The sequence below is a fragment of the Hakea prostrata genome, chromosome 10, assembly GCF_041222555.1.
Source record: "Hakea prostrata isolate BN-2017 chromosome 10, UWA_Hpros_2, whole genome shotgun sequence".
NCBI classification, from domain to species: Eukaryota; Viridiplantae; Streptophyta; class Magnoliopsida; order Proteales; family Proteaceae; genus Hakea; species Hakea prostrata.
In genome coordinates this window covers 21,300,713-21,313,184 of record NC_142609.1, presented here as the reverse complement: position 1 = coordinate 21,313,184, position 12,472 = coordinate 21,300,713, and the positions used below count along the sequence as shown (strand labels likewise).

Here is a 12,472-nt window from a genome sequence, read left to right as displayed (position 1 = left end):
CATGACTATACCTAGTCTTTCTTCAAACTCAATAAATTCATTAATCATCAAATCTGCCTAATTACAATAAGACTAGGCCATTTATAGCCTCCTATAATCGACTCCCATTACTTGTTAAACAAGACTTCCTATAATTGACTCCAAACTCAACACAAACTCCTTTCAAGGTAAGATTTACTAAAAATTAGGAAACATATCTTCACCTACTGACAACTTCAACTAATGCCCAAATACCTACATAACTGAACATCTAAGACTCCAAATTAAATAAATAAATAAATAAAATAAATAAAAATCAGAAATTATTCTGAACTCAACCCTACTGACATAGACTCGATCCAAGAGATGAAAATGACAATTTTGCCCATTGGTCAGATTCGGCCCCCCTAGTTTGGGCCCCTTCTAGGCTGTTTTGGGGCTGCCTGGGGCTGGTGACATCACACTCTCAACAACCTTTATCCTCCTAATGTCCTTCAACATGAGATCAATGCGGTGAGCTGCACACAGTGTTCAAGAGATACGCGTTGGATTGAATCATCTCTTCAGCCTTCTCGAAATTGTTACTGTTGTCTGTGATAACACAATGCTCCTAGATGTAACTAAAATCTTTCACGTGCTTAGATGCATCAACAAATCTCAGGAATACTGTCCTCTCATCACAATACACCGTAAAGTTGATGATGGACTTTCTAGTCGGATCGGTCCATACATCATACATTATGGTAACCCCATAGCGCTCCCAAAAGGGCCTCATCCTTGTAATGTACTCTTGAAGCTCTTGCTTCTACTCTAGAAGATACTTGTCTGTGATCTCATAAGATGTGGGGCCATAGTAACCTGGGCCAGCCTCTGCAATAATGTCAATTATCGACTAATAATAAAGGCCTTGTGTTTTGTTATTTGGAATGGTGTGAAGAACATCCACTATGCCACTGCTTCCCTCAACTTGCCTTCATGTGCTTCCAAGCTCCCCTAATCTTGGACTATTTTGCCTCCATCTTCCTGGACACATCTAGATCCTGCTCTAAAATGGATCCTTTCATCATGAAGGGGCTATTAATGGAAAAGGAGCAGTGCTCTGATCCTGAGATCTCCTAAACATGCCAAAAACACCACCTAAACCGGATGGTCCAACTCTTGCAACTCTAGAGGGACCTAGTCCTGCACTATCTCTGGCCCCCTCATGCTCCTTTCTGTCGTCACCCACCTCAAATCCCCGGCCTCTACAACTATATGTACATCCACAGGATCATCATTGTCCTCATCAGAATCATAACCAATTGGGTTAGAAGGCCGCCCCCTCATTGCCTTTTCACGTGCACTCACCACTTTGTTTATCACCCTTCCTCTTTCCTGCTTCCTTTTCCATATCTACAATTGTCGTAGTACCTTAGCTGACCATGTGGCATTGGACAACATCCTTAGAATTGCAGGTTAGGTGTGCCTTAAATCTAAGTTTGAGGGTTTTATAGATGTATCATGAAGATGACCTATAAGGCCATGAGCACTCACAACAAGAGCAAGAGAACAAGACCATCGGAGATAATTAGTCCCGTTAAATGTGATAGAGGTCATCTGGAATGGGGAGAAATCACACTCCCGTGAAACTGGATTTTCCTCCATTCTAGAAGGACCAGAAGTGGTGGAGGTAACAGAATCAAGAAATAGCTTATCTCAAGCAAAGATCACAACATAAATACAGAAGAAAAAAAACTTCATAGGAGAAAAAGTGCTCATCACCAAGGGAGAGAGGCCATAAAAGAGACACCCAGAGCCAAAAAGGGCTATAGAGGGTCGTAGTGAGGCTTAAGAGAGGGGCAACAAGGTGGCAAAGCCCTAGGAGCAACGCAAAGGTGAGGCAATGCCCTAGGATCATTCCAAGAAGCAGAAGGGGGGGCCGAGTGGCCGACAGTGGAAGTCACAAGGCCTAAAGGCCTTGTGGTGGTGAGGTTCTGGCTCTAAGGCCTTACGACAAGGGTAGCGATGATCCTAGGACCAAGCGGAGAGTCGGCGATGGTCCTAGGCCACCATAAGGGTGGAGCGATGGGTTTGGACAAAAGTAAGAGAAGTGGAAGAGAGAGGGAAAGGGTGGCGAGAGCTCTAGGATTTTTCCAGAGATTTCTCAAATCTATGGGTCAGATATGTGGCTTTAATACCATGTTGAATGGTCTAAGAAATCTTTATGTAGAGTGACATAACCCACCATTATTTATAATAACGATATGACAGACAAAAAGAGATATTCCGATGTGGGACTATCACAGAAAAATCTCCTAGACACAATTTTACCCTTACTAATATTAAGTATATTACAAAAATGGGCTAGGATTTTGAACTGGAAAAGCAAAAAGGGACCAAAATGTATGCTCATCACAGAAAAAGATTGTCAACCTCAGATACAAACACCGAGCATAAATCCATTGTCATCAGATGACATCCTCATAGTTAATAGAATGGCACAAATGCTATGAACATATAAATAAGATGTTAACCATTCTGAAAGACAGAACAAGCATGATGCATATATTTAAACAAAATATTTTAGTGATATACCTTCCCTTTAGTTCCAGCAACATGAATAATTTTCAGACCAGCTATTTGTTCCTCCAAACCTAACATCTGCAGAAAGAATGATTTTTTAGTAACCTGAACAGAAAATCAAAATTAAAAGATGTGGTAATAACTAATAAGTACCATGATCATAAATTTATTAACTAAGAAACATAGTTCTGGCTACAATAAGGGCAGCATATACAGATAATAATAAGCTTACAAAGGAAATGAGCAAAAAATGATGTAGCACATAGTTTCCAAATCTTTCTCTTACATTCATGAGGAGAAGATGAAAAGTGGAAGTAAAGATAATGATTATGATCAATAATATACGAGAACTCCCATAGTGCCTACTAATGACCATCATTGTCAGTGTCTTGCCAAACGAAAGGCAAAGGGTCTAGTAAATGCCTTGACGAGCATGAATATGATCAAACTTCCATAATATTCAATTAAGAACATATAAGATTCTTCAAACCTTTTTAGGCATAGGACAGAAAGGTGATGAATGACTTGACTTTTAAAAGCAAATATCTTGAGGGAGGGAAATGAACTGTCTCTTTTTTCTTCAGCAAAGTTTAAGGTATCTTGCTGATGCACTATTATCCAACTGTTCAAATCAAGTTAATTTCACTTTGAGGAAACAATGTACGTTAGAATGCATATGTTTCCATGAAAAATGTCCAGATGGGTTTCCAAACATCAAGAATCAAGAGTCAAGCAACTCATGAACATGTGCAACTTGTATTATTGCACCTTGTAATCTAACACTAAATTAAACAAACTAATGAAAGAATTCTCAGAAGCATAGTTTTCACCATGGTACAAGATCTCAAAAAGTATCTCAGCTTTTAGAGAAACTGAGATAAGAAGCCATTCAAAATGGGAGAAATGCCCGGTTCCAGTTCAACCAAGAGTGATCCATACACCCAGAGAAATTGTGCCTCAACTTGACCCAGACAAGATCTCAACTGCTCTTGATCAGCTTGTTGGTGTATGGCAGAAAGGTTTCAGAAACATCAAAACAGGAATTATTCTGAACTATTTTTTGATGGAAAACCATTGGATCGCAGGGAGAGAGTGGTGGTGGACCGATCTCACTGTAACTGCCTCTTCCACCTCTTCCATATGCTAAGATAGGATTGATGCAAATTCAACAGCAACTTGGCCTAGGGAATCAACCAAGGGTTGATAGATATAGGTGTTGAGCCTTTGTTTAATATGTTTGAGTGGTCATGGGCCTATTCTATGGCCCCAAAAGTTTAGCATTTAGGTTACCTATGAAAATAGGTTTGTTTATTAGTTTAATTGGTCTAATTATGTAAATTCTGCCCTACTTAAGTTATAAGGGCAGGAAAGTCTATTTCTTATGTTTTATTTTGATCTTCAGGGTCTAAGTTAGTTAAGAGTCTAGTTTCCTATTTTAAGTCCATTTCTAAGTCCTAATTTCACCGGGGCTTCTTATATAAGAATATTAATAACTCCAACACACCCCTCCCCCCCAAAGTCGATTAGAATAGACAATAATTGGTTAATAGATTATTTTCCCTTCAAGCCCTGAGTGCTCTTGTGTGTGTGTGTTGCTGCTGCAGCTATTATGATGCAGAATCATCCACCAAATTGGGCTTCCCTCCTTTAAAGTAGTCTACGACTGGGTCATATATGTATTTGGCCTTTGACACTGGTTACTTTTTAACTGGTTAAGTTAATGGGCCTAAAATATGGGTCAGAAATAGGAAAACAGGATATGTTTCATTAATTTGGTTAAGAGTCTTATTTTAGATGTTTTTCCTTAAATATTCTAAATTCTTAGACAATTTAGGTTAACAGGTTAAGGATTGTGCTAGGTTTTTCCTTTTTTGCATAGGAGTCTGTTTTGGATTTAGTTTCTAATTCTGAATCCTAATATGAGTTTGATACTGTCAGCCGATATGGCTATAAAAATAGATATAATTACTTAGTTTAGGGATAAATTCATGAATTGGATTTTGGGTCAAGTTTATTGCTGCTGTTGAGGTACAATGACATAGCATCTCCCCCACCCCCTTTCTCCCACCACCTTATTTCTAAATCTCTAATGCAATTTCTTCCATTCAAATCTCTAATGCAATTTCTTCCATTCCTTATGTGAATTTTTTATCTTCTCTTTTTCTCTTTACTTCTTCCAACTTCCCAACAATATATTTTCCCATTGAAACTGATCTTCAACAAAAATAAGTTAAATTGTCCAAAACCCCAAGTCTTCTTTATCTAATTTTCCGGACTTCTAAAATCCCCAAACCTAAAATCTTTTTCTCCCCTTTTCTTTTTCGTTTTCCTCAAACCCTAGCCATTAAAACCTATCTTCAGCACAAACTAACCATTAGAATCCGTTAGAAATCCATCCCATAGGCTATACCTATCATCCCCTTCTCCCAATCAAAAATATACATCAAAATACCGTCCAAAATCCGAAGTTATAACTCCCTTTCTTGAATTTTTGTACCCCCTAAAGTACCCAATCTCCAACTTAGATGATAGATCTACACCAATATAACCATTAGAACACAGTCCCACACTATTGAGATCATCCCTATACACCACTACCCAAGTTTTCTCCAAGTTTCACCCTACTCCAACAACAGTTCATCACACATCTCAAGAGCCTATACCCATCTATATACCCCTCTCTCCAAAACTACCCAACCATTATAAGCCATGTTCTTACTCCTTATCTATTTCATGGAATAAATTTCGACAAAACAGTCGAAATTTTGACCAAAATATCTGCATTTTTCAAAAGCAAAACAAAACTTCAGATATTTTGTTTTGGTATAATGTTTTGACAGAAACTGTTGAGAGAGTTGATTGTGGTAGAAAGGCTTGAATAGATCAATGTGATCCCAAGCCCTCTATTTATAACGAAGTTAAAAGAAGATTATTACATAAATACCCCTACTTGGGGAACAAAAGATAGAAACTATAGTAACTAAAACTCCTAGAATTGAACTCTTAATAGAAATTAACCAACACACCCCCTCAAGTTGAGGCATAGATTTAGTCATGCTCAACTTGCCTATAATAGGAAGGAAATCTCCTTCGTTTAAACCCTTTGTGAAAATATCGGTCACTTGGTCTCCAGATCTTACAAAAGGCATGCACATCAGCCCTTGTTCCAACTTTCCTTTGACAAAAAATCTGTCAATTTCAATGTGCTTAGTTCGAATATGTTGCACAGGATTATTAACAATACTAATGGCCACGTTGTTGTCACAATACAGCATCATAGGGTTTGGAACTTGAATTCCAATATCTTCTAACAGACCTTTTAACCATAGTAGCTGACAAACACCACAAACCATAGCTCTGTATTCAACTTCTAAACTAGACAAGGCTACCACATTTTGTTTCTTACTCCTCCAAGTAACTAGATCACCTCCAACAAAGGTACAATAATCCTAAATTGACTTCTTGCCAAGAGACTCAGCCCAACCTACATCAGTGTCAGCTTCTACCTTTAGATAATCAGTGGGTGACAAAAGTATTCCTTTTCCAGGAGTTTCTTTCAAGTACTGCAGTATTCTAGTAACAGCCTTCATATGAGTTGAATAAGGATCATGCATGAACTGGCTTACTATTTCTACATTATAAGCGTGTCTGGCCTAATGTGGGATAAGTAAATAAGCTTCCCTATCAGCCTTTGGTATCTTCCTTTGTCCACTAGTTTCCCTCTTTCTCCTTAAGTTTAGCTCTAGCCTCAATATGGGTATCAACTGCTTTACAAACCAAAATTCCCACTTCTGATAATAAATCTAGAATATATTTCCTCAGGGTAGGGATATACCCTCATTTGATCAAGCCACCTCAAATCCTATGAAGTATTGTAACTTCCCTAGATCTTTAATCCCAAACTCTTTGCTAAGAAAGTCCTTCAATCTTTGTATTTCCTCACCATTATTCCCTAACAATATCGTCTACATAAACAATGAGAAGTGTAACATTGGTACCAAACTTTTTAACATATAGTGTATGATCAGCATTGATTTGCTTGTACCCAATAGAAGTCACTGCCTCTTGGAGGGGTCCAAACCAGCATATAGGAGACTGTTTCAACCCACAAATTGATCTCTTCAACCAATAAACTTTTCCAGCAGTATTGTCATCAGAAAAATCAACTGGGATCTCCATATAGACTTCCTCCTCTAACTCCCCATGTAAGAAGGCATTCTTTACATCTAGTAAGTGCAGGTTCTAGTCCTTGTTCAAAACCACAGATAACAGCACTCTGACAGTGTTCAGTTTCGCAACGAGGGCAAAAGTCTTTTGATAATTAACCCCATAAGTCTGAGTAAACTCCTATGCAACCATTCTAACCCTTCAACCTATTGACCAATCCAGCCATATTATGTTTAACCACAAACACCCATTTATAGCCCACAGGTTTTTTTTCCTGGAGGAAGTGTAACCAGCTCTCAAGTTCTTTATTGCCTGCATTTCTTCTACCATAGCTCCCTTCCATCTCTTATCAGTATAGGCTCCCTACCAACTTTTAGGAACAAAAACAGATGATAGAGTGGATATAAAAGTACGGTAAAAGTTAGACAAAGAGTCATAAGAAACATATTTAGATATGGGATGCTGAGTACAAGATTTAACTACTTTTATAACAGCAATAGGAAGATCAGAAGAAGATACCTCAAGGGGAACAGTAGAATTTGATTCGAAGGAGGAAACTAAAGTGGTAACATGTCATCTTTCGTCACCTGCTCTGGCCGATTGTAATTCTTCATCTGATAAGTCTGCACCTCCTTAATCTGGTAAATTTTGTTTTGAAAGACCTAAATAGTGTGCCTAACAAGAGTAGTCTCCCCCTGACCAGGTTCTTCTAATGGTTCAGAAAATGGAGGGGGAGAATCGAGAGAATTAGAGTCCTTCGGTATACTGGCCGAAGCCTCCCCCGGTCAAACTCTGCCTGATCTCCTAAGTTAGTTATGGTGATGTGTGGGAGTCCAGTGTGTGGTAAGAAGGTCTAAAGTTGGAAAGAAAACCTCTTTTCTAGGACTCTCTCCCTAGAGAGTTGTATACTAAGGGCAAGACTCATTAAAAATTACATCCATAGATACAATAGTTTTCCTGGAAGGAGGATGAAAACATTTGTACCCCTTCTGAGTAACAGAATATCCTAGAAATATGCAGCATAGGCTATGAGGAGCTAGTTTACTCTGGTAGGCTGTAAATCTAGCATAACACACATAACCAAAAACCTCTAGGGGAAAAACAAAAGAAAGGTTTCCCTGGAGAATCTCATTAGCACATTTAAAACCAAGTATCCGACTACGCATTGTATTCATAAGGTACGAGGCAATTAGTATAGCATCACTCCAGTATTAATCAGGGATATTCATAGCAATCACAATATAACAGACTATCTCTAAGAGATGCCGGTTCTTCCTTTCAACAATTCTTTGTGGGCAGTTGTTTCAACACAACTGGTTTCATGTATTATGCCAAAATCAAAGAGATATCTCTGAAATTCACCATCAATACACTCTGTGCCATTGTCACTACGAAGGATCTTCACAGTAGCATTGAACTGAGTTTTTAATCATATTATGAAAATCACGAAAACATCAGAAAACCTCTCTTTTTTTTCTTTTTTTTCTTTATTTTTTTTTTTGTTTTAAAAGATAAATCCACATAAAACGAGAGTGGTAATCAATAATAGTAACAAAGTATATATGGCCAGTAATAAACACACGTCGACAAGGCCCCTAAACATCAGTATGAATTAACACAAAGGAAAAGGTTTTCTATTATGAAGAGAAAGGAAATAACTAAAATGAGTCTGCTTCACAAAAATGCAGGCTTTACAAAAAATTCATTCTTATTACAAGACGAAACTAAATCTAGAAAAACTTCTCGATAGTTCCAAGAGGGGGGTGACCGAGACTACGATGCCACTGATGAAAGTCTGACATTACCGAATAGACCTAATGAGAAGATGTAACCAAAGAATAAGTAGATCCTCCAATCGGCTCTAACAAATAAAATCCATTGTCTAGTTTAGGCTGTTTAGCACATCCAATCTCCTTCCCCTTTACTAGATCTTGGAAGACACAGTAGGATGGAAAAAATGTCACTTTACAACTCAAGTCATGGGTAAGATTACTGATAGAAAGAAAATTAGCAAAGAAGGAAGGAACATGCAAAACTTTAGACAAAGAAATTGATAGAGAATGTTGAATGGTCCCTTTTCAGCAATAGAAGAATAAGAGCCATCAGCAATTCGAACTTTATTTATCCCGGAAGTAAGAAAACAATGTAAGAAAAAAGAGGATGAACCTGTAACATGATCTATGGCTCCTGTATCAATGATCCAAGGAGTAGAACCAATGAAACATGGAAGCCTGTAAAAGTTTTACCTGAAGTAGCAAGGTAGGAGTTGGTATGGGCAGTGGAGGAAGCAGTGGTAAAGGCTACACCAGCAGTAAAAGATTGCAAAATACATCAAGAGTAGCTAACTCCTGTGAAAAACCAATGTCTGTAGAGAGTGTTATGGGAATAGTCTCAAAAAGATTAGCCTTTGGTTTATTCCCGTCTTTATGCCCTTTTACGTTCAATATCAGCAGGCTTCCCATGGAGCTTCCAACAATTTGCCTTGGTATGATATGGTTGTGACAGTGTTCACACTTGACAATTTCCTTAGTCAAATCCGATTTGGTGCTAACAGACTGTAGGGCTGATTTCTCCATAATAGAAGTATGAAGCATAGCTAATCGACAACTTTCCTAACAGTAAACAAGGGCATAAGATTGTTTTAGTGTAAGAAAGGGAGAATGACTCAATACTTTGACCTTGATCTGATCATATTCCATATTCCATATTCAAACCCACCAAGAAGTCATATACCCAAATCTTATCAACATCTCCTTATAAGTAGCCACATCATCTAGATTAGTGGAGTGATAATCCCCATAATGATCCAACTCCAGCCAAAGAGATCTAAATTCAGCATAATATTGAGCCATAAACAATTCCCTTTGGGTTGTTTCAGAAACATGCCAATATTTAGACCAAAACTCAATTATTCCTTATAAAAGCCTACATCTTAGCCGAAACCTGCAAAATACCGCAGATTTGACCTTTTTGTCATGGTTTTGCAGCTTAGGCTTCAACCTATATTCGCTGATTTCTTTTATAGTTTATGATTTCTCTTGTATTTCCACCTAGTTTCCACAACTCCTTTTCCTTAAATCAGCTTTTTCATTCCTCCTTTGCCTTTCAAACACCTCTTAAGCCACAACAGTTATTCACAAGCCCAACCTCAAATTACAAAGGAAACTCCAAGGCCCAAACTGACAAAAGGCCTCCACAGGCCCTCGAGGCACTGCCTCCACACCCCCATCAGAGACCCCTTGTCTGTCGGCAACAAGATGTGAACTTGTGAAGCATGAGCCATACCCAACAATTCCAAACATCCCATATTTTTTTATTTTGTTTTGTTCATGCCTTGAATGAGCCATCACTTAATCTAGTAAGTCATTGTATTTTGTTGACTTGTTGTATATGTAACCATTCCATCAAACAACTCATGTATGTTGATGATTCTATACATGTATGCAATACAATTTATACTTCTCAGAACCAGTCATTTGTTGTATATTTGATGACAATTTTTCAGCGGTTTTTTGGGCAAAATACTAGTTCCATTGTATTGCTCTAAATAGGTAGAAGGCAATAAATCAGATGAAATGGAGGTCATAAGACCCGAAACCTAGGGTCGAAATTGCAAAAAAAAAAAAAAAAAAAGTACTGAGTTTCGACCAAAATTTCAGTTTTTGGCCAGGTCGAAACCAGCCTCAAAACCGAAACCTTAATCCATAAGCTTATAAGCTATCCCAATAAATTTCCAAAAGTCGTATAACCCTAAACCCCTACTTTTTCAGTTAAGATCCTAGAAAGTTGACCCTAACTGAACCTAATGTGAATAGGGTTGACCCTTCCTTGGCCAAACCCTAAAGTGGGCCCCTCTAGGGCTGGGCAAATCCTCTAGGAAGGGTATTTTGGACACTTTAGCCCTAATTTAGTGCTGGATTTTATTTTCCAGAATTTTGTTTTTGATTTGTTAAAGAAATTCAGACAGTTAGGAAGTTCAATTTAAGTTAAGAGTCGTTGAGTCCTTAGTTCCTTTTAATTCCAGCACATGTCAATTACAGTTTCAATTAAATAGGAACTTAGCATGTGTCATTTAGAGTTTTAAGTTACATAAAATTTTATTTCAACATGTGCCAATTAGGGTTCATTGGATATTTTATTATATATTTCAATGGTTGTGATTAATGTGGTGGGATCCTAATCTATAGAGGAATCCCACTTAGAGTTAAGGTCTTTTAATAGGCTATAAATAGCCCCCTCTTTTCTATTTTTTGTATTCCTTAAGTCTGATTATTGAATAAGAAAATTGAGTTTGGAGGACCGTGGTTCTTGTTTGAGGGGACCACGGTGGATTTTTGAGTCGAGCCTTCTTCATCAAGATCAGTAACTCTGTCTAGCACTCTTCTTCATCAATTCCAAGAGGTGTTCAAGGGTTTTTAAGTAAGTTTCAGCAATCCCAGCCCCTTCCCCCTTCTCCTCTCCCACCACAAAGACCCCCACCCCTTCCCCTTCAATGATAGCCCTCCCTAACCCATCTCCCCCGCAAGCCCTCTCCCTCCTATCCCCCATTCTGCACAAGCTTCCACCCCCTCCCCCTGCTGCCGCAGCTTGGCAGCAATCATCCCAGGCTCCCACGACAGTCCCAGCCCCCTCCCCCACCCCTACAACCCCTCTAGCCCTAAAATATAAGAGCATACGACTTTTAACGAAGCTTAACATTTTTTTGCTAAAACCAAACTCATTCATCCAATATGAATTGATTCCCTTAAAGATCTTGGAAGAACTGACCCTCATTCAATTGAGGCTACATCAAGGGTACCATTATCTAGTTAATCATTCCACTTTTATATATTGTGTAAAGTACGTGCAATTCTTCAGCAGCACTATGACATGGGAAGCCCATGTTTCATAGTTAGCTGTTAACTTGCTCAACAGAATATTTGAGGTCTCGATCCAGCATGACACAAATGTGCTTGACTGAATTGAAGATTTGGAACTAAGCATTAGTGTCTAGTATTGGAATGATGAATTTGTATGTGATGCATAAGTGAGAAGTAACTCAAGTGATAACATAAGAGCAGTTGATCAGGTTTGTGTTATGATTGATATATCTTACATTTTGACATTCTTAATGTTTGCTTAAGTTTCTTAACATTAATTGCATGCTTTGATTGCTTTCTGTTACTGAATTTGTGTCGGGTAGGGTTGGTATTTTAGTACATCATAGCTACTAACCTAGTTTCCAAAGTCAAAGTTCTATTTAAACTTTGATGCATGCCATTGTGCTTAAGCCCAAGACATGTAGTACACCAAGTTTTAGGGCCAGACTAGATAATGAACCTAACAAATCCAATCAGATCTCTGTCCAAATTGGCTTTTTGGATGACTGAGCTCGAACCATGGTTTTTACAACATCCATATGACCTGAGGAGCTGCAGAGGACCTGGAGACAAGCACGGTGGGAGATCTTGCGAGATCTTGGCGAGATCTCAGGAGATATCTCGCTTTTTCAAAGAAACGAGACAAGATGAAGATCAACAGCAGAGAGTTGGGATATCTCGCTCGAGATCTCGCCATATCTCGTCATATCTCGCTATATCTCGTTGGAACTCTCAATTTTCGCACATTTTTTTGCGGATTTCGGCTAGATTTTCACTTGCAACTACTCTTACCACATCTACAATATCGAAGGAAGATCATCATTCTCTACTAGTCTCATGAACTTATGATTTAATGACTTATATAGAACTCCTAATGGTTATAAATTTTAGGGTAATTTTCATCT

General features: G+C 38.3%; 1 protein-coding gene across 6 annotated transcripts in view; it reads right to left on the bottom strand.

The window, feature by feature from the left end:
• Positions 1-12,472, bottom strand: part of LOC149002281 (folylpolyglutamate synthase-like) — a 108,312-nt gene that overhangs the window by 77,471 nt on the left and 18,369 nt on the right. For all 6 annotated transcript variants that reach the window (XM_089136161.1, XM_089136160.1, XM_089136162.1 and 3 more), the window contains one exon: positions 2,554-2,619. In XM_089136161.1, the coding sequence (XP_088992287.1) occupies positions 2,554-2,619 (66 nt within the window). The remainder of the gene's footprint in view (positions 1-2,553; positions 2,620-12,472) is intronic.